The following is an 18,790-nucleotide window of genomic DNA, read 5'->3' on the forward strand; positions in this document are numbered from 1 at the left end:
ATGTAATTACCAGTTTGGGTGTTCAGGACACAGATACATCATTTACAGACATCAGTAGTTGCCAAAAACCCATTTTCCGATGTATTTCCTGTGAATTGGTTTCCTTTGGGCCAATGTCAATACTGATCTTATGATATCTTGGTAGCTGCGATGGCTGGATTGTTATTGAGAGATGCTGTCTTGTATTAACAAAGATGCTGAGAGTCCCAAAAGTAAATTTGATCCAAAAAAAGCCTGGTTGAGTCGAAACCAGTTGTCAACGTGACCCACGTTGCTATGCTGTCAAGGCCTCCCCCAGGAACATATCCCGATGTATTATCACTCAATCAAGCTGTCGTAATGTTCTTGCAATATTTGTAACCAAAATACCTTCAAAATCCATCTGACTGACATTCAACTGATTGTTCAAATTCCTTTCCCCACCCGATAACTGGTGGATTCTTTCAGGAAGGTTTGTGGACAATCTTTAAAGTTTGCTTCAGTGCAAGAAAAACTCCCAACTCTGCTCATTTTATCTAGGATTTTTAACAAACTTTTCTGATTGCCATTTCACTAATCTTTGTCTCTGTGAAAGTTGAAATACAACACAAACTTTTGAAGTGTCTGTTGAATTTTAAAGTTTAGACACCCAGAAGTGAGAATATAAAAATATCAGTTTGTAAGAAATTACTGAAATATAAAAATCAAGGTGTGAAAGTGTATTGATGTATGAGATTCCTCACAAGACTGTTCTTTTCGCAACATCATTTTCACGTGTGGCTTTAAATTTGATCACGGTTGTGACAGCTGAACAATTACAAGTCATTGAAGAAGTGTTGATTGTCAGCCATCTTGATATTGTCGGTTCCACTGAAACTATTTCCGAAAGGTTCATGTTGTTAGATCTCCTGAGTAGGTAAACAGATTGCGGTTGATGATGTTGATGTGTGTGTGTGGTTGCGGAAGATGGGCCACACATGGACATCGCTATCTTCAACGCTGTGACAAAAAACGTTCCATCTATACACTCTGTCTGCCAAACACACCTACACTGTAGACAACCTGATATTGCTGTTTCGATCAACAGTTGCAGGAAAATACTTTCTAATTTGCGGCTATCACTTAATTATTCTTAAAGGAGTTGTGTCAGTATTTTGAAGTTTGAAACATCTTAAATTAATACAGGTCTCTTTTTATGATCCTTTCCCGGAAACATTATTTGGTGAATCTTGATTTACTTGTTGTAGAGACGTAGATACATCAAACGTGTAATTTTATTCTTTGAAAAAAAAGTCACATCTTGTTTTTAACTTCTGTTATCTCAAACTGTGCTTCTTCCTTTCATCTGTATTATCATTTTCCCTCAGATTTGCCGAAAATGAGGTGTTGAATTCCTGGTTCTCTTGAACTCACATGGGTGTCCCAAGTATCCAAATAGGCATAAAGTTCCGCTGATGACTTAAACAGTTGAAAATAAAAACGTTCATGCACTGACACTTGTCAAGATTTCAACTTTCAACTCACTTCACACACAACCAAGTGACTTCATTATAGACAAACTTTATGGATAAAAACTTCTGTATTTCATGAGTGTGATGTTTCGATACAGATTCTTGTACTGTTGTCAAGCAGGAATAAAGAAGTTGTGATAAATAAAGTTTGTTTATATTGTACTTCCAATCTTCTAAAATGCCACTAACCGCCTCCATGGTGTAGTGGTTAGAGCGTCCGCCTGGAGAGCGGAAGGTCGCAGGTTCGATCCCCGGCCGCGTCATACCAAAAGACGTTAAAATATGGTACTTGTTGGTCCCTGCCTGGCACTCGGCATTAATGGGTACAACAAGGACTGGTCGGCTCGGAGTCAGTATAATGTGTCTGAGTGGGGTATTCATGCTTCACTGCGGCATGGTATCTCAGTGGGCTAGCACTATAAAACCAGCTTAAGTCTGGGCTAGTACAAGCAGCCGCACATACACATACACACGCATGCACGTCGTCATATGAGCGAAATATTCTCAAGCACGACGTTAAACCCAATTTCACCTCACCTCACCTAAAATGCCACTCCAAGAAATGACTTCATTGCAATTGCTGCTATTTTGTCAAAGACAGAATTCTTCCTAACAACATGCTCATATTCAGTCGATCCTAATTAACAAGCTCCTCTTGCATCAAATGTGGAAGGTGGTAAATGTGTACACATTGGCAGCCAATTAAACTACTTAATGGCTCACATGTCGCTGTCATTGACACTTGTATAATGGATGGAGATTATGTTAGTGAATGTATCATGCGAGCTGCAGTACTTCGTCCGCTTCAGTCATTGTGGGATTTAGGGGGTTGGTCAGGATGTGTGTCTGCAGATGACTTATTAGGCCAATTGGTGGCTTATTAGGCCGACCGGTGCACAGAATTTGTGATCATATTATGGGTAGTAAATGAGAGCGGCCTCCCTGAGGAGATTGCTGGCACCGTCCTTCCTTGCCTGTCGTTTCTGCTTTGTGGTAGTTGTTCTTGCCTCCTCATTGTGATGGGCCGTTACAGATGGAGTGACACCATTGTCATCGGTCAAGGTCAATTGCGTGTAACTTCATGGAAACTGGAAGTATTGGAACTGTTTCTGACCTCCATTTGCCTATGCACCTTATTGTAGCTTCCCATAGAATAATGAGCTGTGACTTATAAGATTGTCGTAAGATAAGTCAGTGGGAATCAGAATCAAAGGTTATATTTGAATGATTAAAATAATGCAATATTGCATGATTCATGTATTTTACATCATTTTGCAATTATGACTTTGACGTTGAGAAATAGTATGGATCCTAAGTTGACTTGACTCTTTGCAATAAACTCTCATACGATGATGTTTCATTGTCAAAAACTCACCTGAATATCCTATATCTCAAGCCTTGCCAAAGGTCCCCCTGATTTTGGGTCAACCGCACATCAAATTAAATGCATGTCAACAGAATGCAATAATACTTTAATATTAATCATAATAATAAACAAATATCAATGAACACCCTGATATGTCATATTGGTGGGCCAATTGGGTAGATTGTTGCTCCTGTTCTTGATCACTGGATTGTCTGGTCCAGACTCGATTGTTTACAGACCGCCACCATATAGCTGTAATATTGCTGGGTGTGGCGTAAAACTGAACTCAATCAATCAATCATATTGGTGGCAAAGATTAAGCTGGTATGCCTTGCAGTGTTGTGTCAACGCATGGTATATGGTCGACTGGGGAATTAGCTCATAGAAAAAATATTTGGATGATGGCTGTCTTGAATTAGTCACTATAACAGTTGCACAAATTGCAGTCAATCATGTCCTTGTAACACATGTTATTTTTGGGATTACACTTTCTCAGTAAAGTACAGATTCTAGTACGTTTTGTTAGGTTGAGTCCCATCTGGGATTTGAACCCACACCCATCATGTCCATATTCTTGGGTGTCCTGTGGTAAGGCACATTGTACTTTGATGAATATGGTATTTTTGTCTTCCTACACATTTAAGGCCTGTTATGGTCGTTTCTGAATGTTTATTTATTTATTTTTTAAATTTCATATGTAAACATTTACCTCTGAGTCACATTTAAAGCATCATTTGTAACATTTGACTATTTTGTGTATTCTGAATGATTTGCAAAAATATCAAAAATTGCTGACTGTTCATTTTCCTGCAAGTGCAAGCGCACTTTTTTAATCATGTCTTAATCGTCTGAGGACATTAGCTTTCCACCTACGTTCATCTCAGAACGATGCCATTTCATGCCTCCAGTTGTCGATTCATGATGTTTTAGGGTATCACACGGTGCAACCAGCTCTGTTACAAGCACTCCATCTTGTGGCTTGCAGTTGCTAAAGTCAATTAACATGAGAGGCAGAAACACAGTTGTAACTTTTATGACAGAAAAACCATCAACTCACAACAACCAGTGACACAGACGATCGGTTATGTTGACATGTGTTAACTTGACCCCATATTGCACTTTCAGAATGTTCAGAGTCCCTGGCTAAACTGAAGCTCATTGGTATAACAACTGAAATTTAAATTATATGCATATCTCGTTTGGATTACGGATAATCATCCACTGAACGAATTCTAGTGAGTGAGTGAGTTGGTGAGTGAGTTTATTTTTTACCGCCTTTATTAACATTCAAACAATATCACGGTGGGGACACCAGAAATGGGCTTCACACAAGTACCCATGTGGGGATATCGGACCCAAGCCTTCAGGTTGATGAGCGAACTCTTTAACCACTTGGCTACTCCAAAGGGATTATAAAATATGACATGTTAAGTAAACGACACAATTTTAGGGTGTTTGAACATAGTTTGTGATTTGATATTACACCATTCTCCAATAAAACATAAGGTTATTCTTAAATGTTAAACCCATATCCAATAATATTAGTATTCTGCAGTAGTGTTGGGAATCGGTTAAAATCTCATAATTGATGATTGGTTCATTACAACCGATCAATCATCGAAAATAAGTGGTTAGTGTCATTTATGAAATTTGTTGATGCACATAAAAATAAGGAAAAAAACATGTAGTTCTTTTGGGGCTTTTTGGCAAACTTTCACATCTTTAAAGGATGACTAGTATGGAGGAACATAAATTTCTTGGAGCCTTTAAGATAAATTCAATCATGACTTTAAAAGAACTTGTAGTGCTTACAAAATGTAACAGACAAATCCAACCATGTGAAAAATATTGTTAATGAAAACAAGTGTTCCAAAATTGGTTGTGTTCGATCACTACGACCAATCTTCGATTATTTCATTTAATCGGATCACCACTATTCTGCAGTGACTATTAGTTTCAAAATGTCATAACTAGTGAGTGAATGAGTATGTTTTTATGCTGCTTTTAGCAATATTCCAGCAATATCACAGTGTGTGGTGGGGAAGGGGAGGGGGGCACAAGAAATCGGCTTCATGCTTTTAACGCATGACAGAATTCAACCCGGACATTCTAAGTGGCGAGCGAAGACTTTAACCACAAGGTTACCTCACCGATCTGTTATAACTAATATTGAACCTAGACACTCTGGTTTTACTGATTAGTATTTAAGTAGGGGTGTCAGGTCCTTAGGAAATTTACATGAATTGGTTTTCAGAAACATTTGACATACATCTTGAAGGTTGTACATTATCTTTATGTTAGTGTAGCAGGGCGTGGAGTCATCCCACAGATGACATCCTTACCTTGTCAGCTTGCTGAAGGGGTTTACCTCTTTGGTCATGTGGACAAGGCGTCCGACTTCTAATCAGAAGGTCCGAGGTTCGAATCCCAGCACGGGACTCGGAAATTTTATGGCCGCTACATTAGCAACACTCACCAGCAACTGGATGTCTGTATTATCTTACACAATTTTGTTTAAATTAATTCCATCCAAATTACAGTTGTGTACATTAAAAACCACTTGTGACGGTGTGGTCCAGTGCATAGCGCCCAGATCACAAATCAGTTGAAGATAAGGGTGGACAGTCATTGGATGGGTGACCGTGTGAAACAGCTTGGCTCCTGAGAGTTTTTGTGGGACTTCAGTACTGTATCATGGAATAATAATTCATACAAAATTCATTATTCATTATTACCACTACAAGCAATATATTAGTCAAAACAGCTATTACTAATATTCTATATTTATATTTTCCTAATATCTGAATCCTAATATATTGCTTGTAGTGGTAATAATGAATAATGAATTTTGTATGAATTATTATTCCATGATTTTAATTGTAGATAAAAAGTCTCAAACTGCATTTGTCGAGCAGCAGGGTTTAGACTTCCAACACAGGTCAGCTCTAGCCCTCAGCCCAGAGGGTTGTAACGACTCTCTGTGGCCACCCCATGTTACTCCGTTCTTGTAAATAAAATTGTGATTAGCTTCTTGTGACTTCAGACTCTTTGCTGAGTTAATTCCCCCAAGCAGACCAGCACGCCATTTAGATAAGGTGTTTCACCGGAACCATCACTTGGACCCAAGACCATTATCATAATAACTGCCCACAATGAAGCACACGTGTCACATGTGGTCTCACCTTAAGCAAGTGAGTTTGTTCAAAATTGCTGCTGTTCACCCAGCAGTGAATGGGTACCTGGTGGGATAAGTCATGTGCCTATTAACCTTCTAGGGACCGCCTAACAGGCAGCTTGGGTTAAGGATAATAATGTCTTACCACTTTGAGCATTCACAAGTGCGTGGATACAAGCACTTTATTAATGTCCATTATTATTATTATAAACATATTTCAACAGTAACTATATTTGAAACATATTTCGTTTTGTCTGTTTATTTCATTCAAGAGCATTTTGTTGGACATCAATCTCAAACACCTCTGAGAATATTGCTGATAATTATTTATTTTGATAAGAATCTTTGAAACATGACGAAGCAAATCCTAAAAAGAGACAGAAACGGTTTGGGAAAAGTCTCAGAGTACCACATCACTTTGGTAAGGGTGAAAGTGGTTATGAAAACATTTAGACAGTGGCTCATCAGTCGGTGAGTAGTTGATGCTTATGGCAAAGTTATGTTGATAGTTATCAGTGCTGACAGCCAGGATGTCATGGTTTTCTGTAATAGTGATGGCTCTGTTGATGGGATACAGTAAGGGAGTGTGGCTGGAGATTGAGGGGGCTCATAGAACAGCCATAAACAGTGCTGGATAGTTCCGCATTGAGCTCATGGCTGACAACATGCCCCTCTGTTAACCAGATTGGGATGTGAGTTTCCCTGTGAATGAGTCTGTTGGTATTTGTGTTTTCTTGCTTTTTTGTTTGTTTGGGGGTTATTTCCGTGATATTCTGTGATTTAAGGGAGTTGTTTTGTGGAGTTTTTTTCTTCAAAACTCTCTATTCTGCTTGTGACAGGCTGATAAGGCCTTGCTATATATATGTTGTGTTTCTCAGTACACTTCATTCCAAAATAGAATGGGAAATCTAAGCTGTTTTTCAATTTTTTTTCCTGTATATGTTAGAGAACTATTGAAAAGTTGTTCCAGATAATTAGGAAATCATTATTCAAAGAGATGCTATGGCTTGTGAGATCTTTTTTATATCTTCAGATATCTGATCTATGTTTTCCTGATATCCTGTCTGTGTCTTCTGATGATATCTAATCAATGTTTTCCAATATCTTATCTGTGTCTTATGATATCTTATGTCTTATTATATCTTATCTATGTCTTCCAGTATCATATCTATGTTACCTGTGAAGATCCGGGTTAGAATATTGATCTTCAGTAATCCATGCTTGTCGTTAGAGGTGACTAACAGGATCGGGTGGTCAAGCTCGCTGACTTGGTTGACACATGTCATTGTATTCCATTGTGTAGAACGATGCTCATGATGTTGATCACCGGTTTGTCAAATTTATTAATTTCTTCAGCAGCCCATGCTTGTCGTAAGAGGCGACTAACAGGATCAGGTGGTCAGGGTCACTGACTTCGTTGACATATGTCATCGAATACCAATTGCGTAGATCGATGCTCATGCTGTTGATCACTAGATCGTCTGGTCCAAACTCGATTATTGACTGACCACCGCCATATAGCTGGAATATTGCTGAGTGCTGCATAAAACTAAACTCACTCTTATCTATGTCTTCCAATATCTTATATGTCTTCCGTTATCTTATCTGTCTTCCGTTAACTTATAAATATCTTAAGATGTGTTGTCTGTGTCAGAGAAAGACACAGATATAGACACAGATAAAGACATATATCTGAACGTTTTAACATCAATGTTTCATAACTTTCGACCTTGAGTATACACACAGGAAGTAGACACTTAATCAAATCCTAATAGTTACATCCCAGCCACGCAGAATCACATCAAAGGTACAAAGTTCTTTCTGATACCTTCAGTTAAAAGATTGGTTACTTTTTATTGAAACTCCTTTTATTAATTGGCATGAACATCTGTGGTCTTGAAGAAATCCCATCCTGTAGATAGAGTCGTAAATCTTGGTTACAGCACCTACATTTAGCTTCTGTCTATGTCTGAGGGCACCGTGGTTCAGAGATCACTTTGTAGACAGATAAAGTGGCATGGATACCTGTTTTAGAAAGCAGAATAAGATGGTGAACGGACTTAGACAGACTGATAGAGATGATGAGGAGATGGGACACCAGAAAATTGAATGTTCCTTCTTTCTAGTCGTGCAGGTGTTTTGAGATTGTGTGTAACTGGTTGTGGATTTAGATGGTGATAGAGTTGTACAGTATGTGGAATGTTGTCGTTTTTACTGGAACGTGACTATTTGTAGGTTGGTGGAGGATATATACTGCTGCTGGAATGTGTGTTTGTAGGTTGGTACTACTTATAGCAGTGTGTTGTATGGTGGCTTCATTTGATTGGGATAGGTCTAGATGTGACAAGGGTACCTATTCCAATCAAATCTGATATGGAGATAAGGTGAGGTACTGGTAAGGTGAAGTGAGCTTAGGTGATGGCCTGATGAGGTGATGGTGGGTGAGGTAAGGTGATGGCCTGATGAGGTGATGGTAGCTGAGGTAATGGTAGGTGAGGCGATGGTGGGTGAGGTGACAGTGGGTGAAACAAGGTGAGGTGATGGTGGGTGAGATGAGGTGATGGTGGGTGAGATGAGGTGATGGTAGCTGAGGTGATGGTGGGTGAGGCAATGGTATATGAGATGAGGTGATGGTGGCTGAAGTGATAGTGGGTGAAACAAGGTGAGGTGGTGGTATGTGAGATGAGGTGATGGTAGGTGAGGTGATGGTGGGTGAAACAAGGTGAGGTGATGGTATGTGAAATGAGGTGATAGTGGGTGAAAGAAGGTGAGGTGGTGGTAGGTGAGGTGATAGTGGGTGAGGTGATAGTGAGTGAGGTGATGGTGGATGAGCTGATGGGGGGGGGGGGGGTGATGGTGGGTGAAACAAGGTGAGGTGATGGTATGTGAGGTGAGCTGATGGTGGGTGAGGTCAAGATTTTTTCACTAAATTTATAAGAATGTAGTATTGGCCTACCAGGCATTGGCACAATATATTGGAAGTTTTCAATAATGTGATATAATTATGATCATATTTAGTAATAGCAAGACACAGTTATTTCAATCTTCAAAACTTGTACAAGTAGAATAATTCAAAGTCAAGGGCTATTCCTCAGAAAATCCCTGGGCAATTCCTCAGAAAATCCCTGGGATCCAAGCAATTCTGTAGAAAAACCTCAGGATTTCTTGGAGAATGTCTGCAAAACTGCCTGTGGAGGTTTACTCGGTAAAACAAGAACCTGGCGAGACAATAGAGGACCTCACTTGAGGTTTATAAGCCTGGTTTAACTTGGCTCAGTCACAGAAAGAAGGTAGCGTTAATGCTAATGGGATTGTCACAGTATATGCTAACTTGTGCCCCCACTGTTATATAATTGTTAAGAGTCTGTGCCTCCACTGAAGAACTTTTTCAAAAACATTGTAATGTACCTGTGTTATGTATGATAAATCTTTATAGATATCTACCTCTGATACCTGTCATACTTGAATTAATTCATTTTTTAATAGTTACTGATCCTAATTCAAAACAACACTGCATAACAATTCAGTCTATTCAGAGATTCTAAACTAATACTACCAGTTCATCCACTGAGGCCTGATATGCTAAGACGGAAACATTTTGAGGCCCTTCTTCGGAAATATGAATTGGACCTTGTAATACAGTTTAAATTAATAATTTATAGTTTGTTCATGGAAAAGGTGAATATGAATTGTAACTGCATCTTAAATGTGCAATTGCACTTGAAAGATTTTTGCTTTCGTTTTCGTCACTCAGCAATATTCCAGCTAAATGACGGCGGTCTATGAATAATCGAGTTTGGACCAGACAGTCTAGTGATCAACAGCATGAGCATCGATCTACGCAATTGGTATACGATGACGTTTAGTTTTATGCAGCACTCAGCAATATTCCAGCTATATGGCGGTGGTCAGTCAATAATCGAGTCTGGACCAGACAAACCAGTGATCAACATCATGAGCATCGATCTACAATGATGTGTCAACGAACTCAGTGACCCTGACCACCTGATCCCGTTAGTTGCCTCTTACGACAAGCATGGGCTGCTGAAGAAATTAATAATTTGTAAAAATAGTTATTGTCTTTTGGTTGATGAAAGAATAGCTAGCTGAGAAGGGAAATGTGTGTGACATGTACCATTGAAAGACCCATGTTCCTGTAAGCTTGTAAAGGGAATAAAACAAGCCAACATTTTGCTTTTGCTTCATAATTGACATAATTTCTTAGTTCATATGATATATTTGATGAGTTAGCTGTATCCAGCCTGATAGTGAGTGAGTCAGTGGTTTTATGCCGCTTTTAGCAATATTTCAGCACTATCAGTGCAGGGTACACCAGAAATGGGCTTCACACATTGTACCCATGTGCAGAATCAAACCCCAATCTTTGGCATGATGAGCGAATGCTTTAACCTCTTATTAAGGCTTACCTGCTGCCCCCCAGACTGATAAATTTGGAACACCCATGTTGAGTTGTGGTGAGGTGAGGTGAAACTGGGTTTTACGTCGTGCTTGAGAATATTTCGCTCATATGACGACGTGCATGCGTGTGTATGTGTATGTGCGGCTGCTTGTACTAGCCCAGACTGAAGCTGGTTTTATAGTGCTAGCCCACTGAGATACCATGCCGCAGTGAAGCATGAATACCCCACTCAGACACATTATACTGACTCCGAGCCGACCAGTCCTTGTTGTACCCATTAATGCCGAGCGCCAGGCAGGGACCAACAAATACCATATTTTAACGTCTTTTGGTATGATGCGGACGGGGATCGAAGACGCTACGACCTTCACAGAGGCTCTGTGGGAGTATGGAGAGGCACAGAGGATTCTAACCACTACACCACGGAGGCAGTCTTGAGTTGTGGTATGGATTGTAAGACCTGCTACCTGCATGGACCCTGCGTTGAAGCATGGAGAGGGCACAGAGTGAAGTGTTGCTATGTGGGAGGATGGAGAGGGCACAGAGTGAAGTGTTGCTATGTGGGAGGATGGAGAGGGCACAGAGTGAAGTGTTGCTATGTGGGAGGATGGAGAGGGCACAGAGTGAAGTGTTGCTATGTGGGAGGATGGAGAGGGCACAGAGTGAAGTGTTGCTATGTGGGAGGATGGAGAGGGCACAGAGTGAAGTGTTGCTATGTGGGAGGATGGAGAGGGCACAGAGTGAAGTGTTGCTATGTGGGAGGATGGAGAGGGCACAGAGTGAAGTGTTGCTATGTGGGAGGATGGAGAGGGCACAGAGTGAAGTGTTGCTATGTGGGAGGATGGAGCTGATCAATGCACCTCTGCTGTTTCAGTGCAGTCGTATCCATCTCAGTGCAGTGCAGTCGTATCCTCTAAAATCCTTAAATATATTTGAGTACGCAAATGAGTTTTGTGCCTGTAAAGTGTTCATCTCGGCAATGGTTTGATGTAGTGTAGTGCTTAAAGTATTTGCTCATGAAATGGATTTGATTCCCATATGGGTACTATGTCTAAAAGTAGTGTAAACCATATTGTCATTTTGGCATTACTGATATCCTGCAATGGGTGTTGATTCTGTTAAAAGCAACATCAATCAAACGATATTTAATTCTCTAAGATATTATTATGGGAAAATGTTAGGACATTTCATACATCATATTGTTGGAGTGATTGGGTGGCCCTGTGGTAAAAGTGTTTACTAATCTCACCAAAGGCAGGGGTTTGATTCCCTACATGCATTCCATGTGAGAGACCCGTGAAGGTCCCGGTTAGAATGGTGCCTTCAGTAATCCATGCTTGTCGTAAGAGGCAACTAACGGGATCGGGTGGTCAGGATCGCTGACTTGGTTGACATATGTCATCGATTCCAATTTGCGCAGATCGATGCTCATGCTGTTGATCACTGGATTGTCTGGTCCAGACTTGATTATTTACAGACCGCCGCCATATAGCTGGAACATTGCTGAGTATGGCGTAAAACTAAACTCACTTACTCACTCACCCATGTGATAAGTTCCTGCTCTGTGTATGGGGTGGCGGGATAGCCTAATGGTTAAAGGATTTGCTCACCACGCCGGAGACCTGGGTTCGATTCCCACATGGGTACAATGTGTGAAGCCAATTTCTGGTGTCCCCCGCAGTGATATTGCTGGAATATTACTAAAAGCGGCGTAAAACTAAACTCACTCACTCAGTGCTCTGTGTTCCTTGCAGCAGCATGGCCGGAACAGTACTCAGAGCTGTCAGTTTCTTACTAGGGTCATTTTCTTACTCAGTTATGTTACTTTAGTCAGGCAACATGGCCAAAACTAGAACCATTCATTCAACAAACTGAAAGACATTGTTGCAGTCTTTCATGAATATCAATTTTCCAAAACATTTTGCCACTTTCCTACAGAGAACACAATTCAGAATATTCAAAGAATCTATTCGAAGGTCCAAGTAAAACTTCTGAAGGCACATGTTCCATTGTCAGGTTCCAAACTATACGTATTTGGAGGCAATTAAGGCCTATTGATTACGATGAAGTGGTTTTCACTGACTTATGTGATTCATAGCAGTCATACGTATACTGCTTTTGCTATTTCTGTTTTCTTATAAAAGAACAACATTATATATATTGTTAACTGTGTGAAATGTTCCCTTTGATTAATATTGTGGAAAAGTATACTAATAATTAACAACCTCTTACTTGCGTTTTATTACTAACAACTTGTTTTGGTGCAATAAAGAGTGAATTCTTTGTTGTCCACCAGCTTGCCAAGAGATAGCCTCCATTATGTATTATTTAAGGTGGGGGTTTTATCAATAACTTTGATGCTCGCAACACATGGATTTTTCCTTCACACCTCAAATTTACACAGTTCCCAGTTCAATGGAAGAGTCCTGCTTTCAGGTATGTCTTTTCCCATTCTCCAGCTCACGGTAGAGGCTTCAATTCTTCTTCTCTTCCTCTCATTTCTTCTTATAATCTTTTGCATCCCCCTCCTCATATTTCTCCTCCTTCTCCTCCTTCTCCTCTTCTCTTCCTCCTCCTCCTCATCACCATCCTCTTTCTCTCTTTTTCCTCCTCTCATCACCATCCTTCACCTCTTCTTTTTCCTCCTTCTCCCTCATCACCATCCTTCTCTTTCTCCTCTCCTCATCACCTCCTTCTTTCTCCTCCTCCTCACCATCCTTTCTTCTTTTTTCCTCCTCCTCATCATCCTTCTCTTCTCCTCCTTCCATCCTTCTCTTCTTTCATCCTTCCTCTCCTCCTCTTCCTCCTCACCATCCTTCTCCTTTCTTTCTCCTCCTCTCACCATCCTTCTCCTTTCTTCCTCCCTCATCACCACCATCCTTTCTCTCCTCTCTTCACCTCCTCCTCCTCCATCACCATCCTTCTCCTCTTTCTCCTTCTCCTCATCACCATCCTTCTCTTTTCCTCCTCCTTCATCACCATCCTTCTTTTCCTCCTCATCATCACCATCCTTCTCCTCTTCTTTCTCCTCCTCCTCATCACCATCTTCTCTTTCTCCTCTCATCACCATCCTTCTCTTCTTCCTCCTCCCTCCTCTCATCCTTCTCTTCTTTTCTTTCCTCCTCCTCCTCATCCTTCTCTTCTTTCTCCTCCTCATCATCATCATCCTTCTCTTCATCCTTTCCTCCTCCTCATCACCATCTTTTTCCTCTCCTCTCACCATCCTTCTTTCTCCTTCTCCTCATCACCATCCTCCTCCTCCTCCTCCTCATCCTTCTAGTCTTCTTTCTCCTTCTCCTCATCACCATCCTTCTCTTCTTTCTCCTCCTTCTCCTCATCACCATCCTTCTAGTCTTCTTTCTCCTTCTCCTCATCACCATCCTTCTCTTCTTTCTCCTCCTTCTCCTCATCACCATCCTTCTCCTTTTCCTTCTCCCCCGTTGCTTCTCCTAAACCTCCTTCTGCTCTTTCTTCTCAGGTGGCATCAACCTATAACCTCAGTAATATCTTGCCCCATCTCAATGAACTTGTACAGATTTAGATGCCCCTACTTGAGATGATTTGTTGGCATCACCCCACTGCTCAGTGACTTACTACTGTCCTTCGTGACAAAGTCATGTGTGATGTCCGTGGTGTGTGGCCTCCTCTTTCGAACATTTCCGATGAATGGAAGTTTGACGTCTGGTCTTAATCATAAACTTGTATCCAGCAAAAAACAAGTGTAAATTAATCCCTCATAGGTAGGAACAAACTGTAAACCAATTTACCAGTGACAAATACTGTTTTTTGTTATCGTACCATGATAAAGATTAATAATGTATTCACTCTATTACTCATATAAATTTTAAAAGTATTCACTGAGTTCACTAACTTGGGGTGCCATAATATTGCAGATATTCATCAATGTGTAGGGGTGGTGGGGTGGCCTAGTGGTTAAAACCTTTGCTCACCACGCCGAAGACCTGTGTTTGAGTCCACCCAAGGGTACAATATGTGAAGCCCTTTTCTGGTGTCCCCCGCCATGATATTGCTGGAATATTACTAAAAGCGGCATAACACCATACTCACTCCTATCAGTTGTATCATGTGTGAGATGACCACCCCACCATCCACCCAGCTGACTATAATCCAGGATTGTGTAACCAATTGGATAATGTTTTGTCACTCAGGATATCAATGCATAGACCTAAATACAAACCAGATGAGGCCGATCCACTGGTCTCTTTTATTTCTACATCCAGAGGAGAAATCAGTGGAAGGGAAATGACTGTTGGATTTGTTGAACTATGTAGGATCATCAATATACCTAGAGCTTAAGCTAAACTTCTTGGGCAAATTCCTTGTTTTGATTTTGCCACTCAGTAGAACTTCTAATTCATAGGCATAAAGAAACAGATCGTCTTGACTTCATCAAAGAAACAGAAGTTAATTTTCTGGCTCTTTTTCTATGAGTATCATTTTCATTTTGATTAAATTTTTAATTTGTTTTTGTTCCAACCAGTATCATGACAAAGATATTTTGATTCCATTGATTGGGGATTCCTTGTGTATTGTGTTTTATGTTTTGTGGTAATGTTACAATGCCACTCCTAATGTTCATTCTGTGCCAACAATCAGACTGAGACGGGCTTGATACAATGTCGGGCTGTTCAGAAGAGGTGAGTCGCTTTATGTTAAGAAATCTTGGACGTATTAAGTCATAGAGATACCTTTAGGTGGGTGGATGATGATGGGCAATAGAGGGCAATCAGTTCTGTTTTCTCACAACAAAATATAAGGTTCAGTAGAACGAGGAGGATTCTCCAATCTATGTTAGGATGTGGCTCTGTGGTAGAACTCACATCCATGGCAGGGTGTGGCTCTGTGGTAGAACTCGGATCCATGGCAGGGTGTGGCTCTGAGGTAGAACTCTGATCCATGGCAGGGTGTGACTGTGGTAGAACTTCGGATCCATGTTAGGATGTGGCTGTGTGGTAGAACTCGGATCCATGGCAGGGTGTGGCTGTGTGGTAGAACTCGGATCCATGGCAGGGTGTGGCTGTGTGGTAGAACTCGGATCCATGGCAGGGTGTGGCTCTGTGGTAGAACTCGGATCCATGGCAGGGTGTGGCTGTGTGGTAGAACTCGGATCCATGGCAGGGTGGTAGTGGCTGGCTCTGTGTAGAACTCGGATCCATGGCAGGGTGTGGCTCTGGCTGTGTGGTAGAACTCGGATCCATGGCAGGGTGTGGCTCTGTGGTAGAACTCGGATCCATGGCAGGGTGTGGCTCTGTGGTAGAACTCGGATCCATGGCAAGGTGTGGCTCTGTGGTAGAACTCGGATCCATGGCAAGGTGTGGCTCTGTGGTAGAACTCGGATCCATGGGGTGTGGCTGTGGGTGTGGCTGGCAGGGTGTGGCTGTGGTAGAACTCGGATCCATGGCAGGGTGTGGCTGTGTGGTAGAACTCGGATCCATGGCATGGGGTGTGGCTGTGTGGTAGAACTCAGATCCATGGCATGGCAAGGTGTGGCTGTGTGTGGTAGAACTCGGATCCATGGCAGGGTGTGGCTGTGTGGTAGAACTCGGATCCATGGCAGGGTGTGGCTGTGTGGTAGAACTCGGATCCATGCTGTGTGGTAGGGTGTGGCTGTGGCTGGTAGAACTCGGATCCATGGCAGGGTGTGGCTGTGTGGTAGAACTCGGATCCATGGCAGGGTGTGGCTGTGTGGATATGGCAACTCGGATCCAGGTGTGTGGCTGTGTGGCAGGATGTGGCAGGGTGTGGCTGTGGTAGAACTCGGATCCATGGCAGGGTGTGGCTCTGTGGTAGAACTCGGATCCATGGCAGGGTGTGGCTGTGTGGTAGAACTTCGGATCCATGGCAGGGTGTGGCTGTGTGGTAGAGATCCATGGCAGGGGTGTGGCTGTGTGGCCAGTTCTACCACAGAGCCACACCCTGCCATGGATGTGATGCACCCATATACCCACAAAACCTGCGTTTTATGGTATACCATATAAAACTACACCTGTATAATAAAACACCTGTGTTTCAGTGTATATCAAGTAAACATGCACCTGTATAATAAGGACAAGTTTGTTTGTTAGTGTATATTTTATAAAGAAGCACCTGTATGATACAGATAATATTTCAGTGTATTATCTACAAATAACGAAATCTGTGTTTCAGTGTATATCACATAAATGTGCACCTGTATAGTTTATATTGTGTGAAAATGCACCTGTATAATATGGACACCTGTGTTTAAGTGTATCATATAAACATGCACCTGTATAATATGGAAACAAGTGTTTCAGTGTATATCATGTAAACATACACCTGTATGATACAGACACCTGTGTTTTAGTGTATCATATAAATATACACCTGTGTACTAAGGACACTTGTGTATCGGTTTATATTATGTAAACATGCACCTGTATGATATGAACACCTGTGTTTCAGTATATACCATGTAAAACATGCACCTGTATAATGTGGAAACCTGTGTTTCAGTATATACCATGTAGACATGCACCTGTATAATGTGGACACCTGTGTTTAACTGTATACCATGTAAACGTGCACCTGTATAATGTGGACATGTGTGTTTCAGTATATACCATATAGACATGCGCCTGTATAATGTGGACACCTGTGTTTCACTGTATACCATGTAAACATGCACCTGTATAATGTGGACACCTGTGTTTCAGTATATACCATGTAGACATGCACCTGTATAATGTGGACAACTGTGTTTCAGTATATACCTTGTAAACATGCACCTGTATAATACAGACTCCTGTGTTTCAGTGTGAGCAGCACTACTGGAAGACCCAGTGCCAGCGCGGCACGATGTACGGGATGCTGCTGGAGAGCATCCAGCACTACGTCCAGGAGTTCTACGGACTGGACAGCTGGCAGCAAATCCTGGAACATGCCGGAATGAAGAACATGATCTTCTCCACACATAAAGTCTACAAGGACGAAATAATGGTCAACCTTGCCACCAGCTGCAGCGCTGTCCTCCAAGACCGCAACATTGACGAGTACATGTACTACTTCGGGCAGTGTTTCGTGGACTTCTGTCAACATTACGGATATGATAAAGTTCTACGTGTTGCCGGACGCCATTATCGGGACTTCTTAAATGGAATCGACAACTTACACGAAACTATACGATTCAGTTACCCTAAGTTGCAGAGTCCTTCATTTATTGTGGAAATGGAAGACAGTGGTGGATGTATATTGACGTATCGTTCAAAACGTGTTGGGTTTGCGTAATATGTGACGGGTCAGTTGGCGCAGTGTGCGAGGAGACTGTACAATGTGGATGTGGATATACATATTCTGCAAGAGATTCGTACAGACCACGGCTGCCACGTAAAGTACCGACTCAATTTCCCCAACACAGGCTACTCTCCGCCCATTACCGCCTACACTACCTCAGGAACTCTGGGATATCCCCGGATTGCCAGCAGTACTTTTTTCAAGGTAAAGCCACTTATCCTCTTTGTTTGTTTGACCAGAGGTGTAATTGCCAGGTTTGGGCATATATATCCATGTTGGTTTTGAGCTAACCTGACTAAAAGTGAACAAAAAGTAAGCTTAAGCTGAAATTAATATTTAATATTTTCAACATTTCCAAATTTACAAATCTTGAACTAGGCTGAACCTTTGTATAGTTGATTCTAGCAATGGTGTCACTAATATATGTTCATAAATCTTTAGCTGATTTTAAACATGTCTGCCAAGTTGGCCATATTGGAACTGTCATTTTTCCTCATTAAATCTGTCATTTGGAATCAAGTTTGACTCCAGTATCTATATAATATGTATTTTATGTAACATATTATGTCTTTATCGGCAATTTTTAACGCTGCAACTTTTAAATCTATGTTATTGAATTTTCAACATCTCTATTGCAACTGTTTTGAGGCTGAAACTTTGTGTTATTGATCCCAGCAGTTGTGTCTTAAACTTCTGCTCATAAATTTGCAATCCAATTTTCAACATGGCTTCCAGTATTTCTTCAAGCATCATTTGCCATACCGAATATTGTGTTGGCAGTATGTCACAGTGTGTTTTACATATTTGGATGAGAAACACTGGCTTTCACATACTCCATGTTTTTAGCATTACTGTTTTTTCAACATCTTATCTGAAACTTTGTGTTAAGATCCCATTGTCATAGAATTCAGATCTGTTTGAAAACTTGGCTTCCATTAATTTTTAGTTGAGCTACAGAGCCTAGTTGAACTATGTTTATATGTTGCCAAGTTTAGATATCTATGCCAAAAAAGGTAAATAACTCAAATTGAGTTGCATATGACTTTTATCCATAAAGGTAACCATAA

At 41.2% G+C, this 18,790-nt stretch overlaps 2 protein-coding genes across 2 annotated transcripts in view; one reads left to right on the forward strand and one right to left on the reverse strand.

Moving 5' to 3' along the window:
- Positions 1-15,406: 15,406 nt before the first annotated feature.
- On the reverse strand, positions 15,407-16,312 carry LOC124269102 (soluble scavenger receptor cysteine-rich domain-containing protein SSC5D-like). Its single transcript, XM_046704120.1, has one exon. It carries the CDS (start codon positions 16,310-16,312, stop codon positions 15,407-15,409), a length of 906 nt encoding a protein of 301 aa, XP_046560076.1.
- Positions 16,313-16,341: 29 nt separating this feature from the next.
- The window catches only part of LOC124269103 (soluble guanylate cyclase 88E-like), a 51,517-nt gene continuing 49,068 nt past the window's right edge, over positions 16,342-18,790 (forward strand). The window contains 2 exon segments of the mRNA XM_046704121.1: positions 16,342-16,437; positions 17,247-17,927. Of these exon segments, the coding sequence (XP_046560077.1) occupies positions 16,342-16,437; positions 17,247-17,927 (777 nt within the window).

This window comes from Haliotis rubra, unplaced genomic scaffold (assembly GCF_003918875.1).
Source record: "Haliotis rubra isolate DU_JTF1 unplaced genomic scaffold, ASM391887v1 Scf142, whole genome shotgun sequence".
NCBI classification, from domain to species: Eukaryota; Metazoa; Mollusca; class Gastropoda; order Lepetellida; family Haliotidae; genus Haliotis; species Haliotis rubra.

Bases quoted from the DNA above. Each gene is read 5' to 3' on its own strand.
- LOC124269102 (XM_046704120.1), bottom strand. From the start codon at position 16,312: ATGGATCCGAAGTTCTACCACACAGCCACACCCTGCCATGGATCCGAG.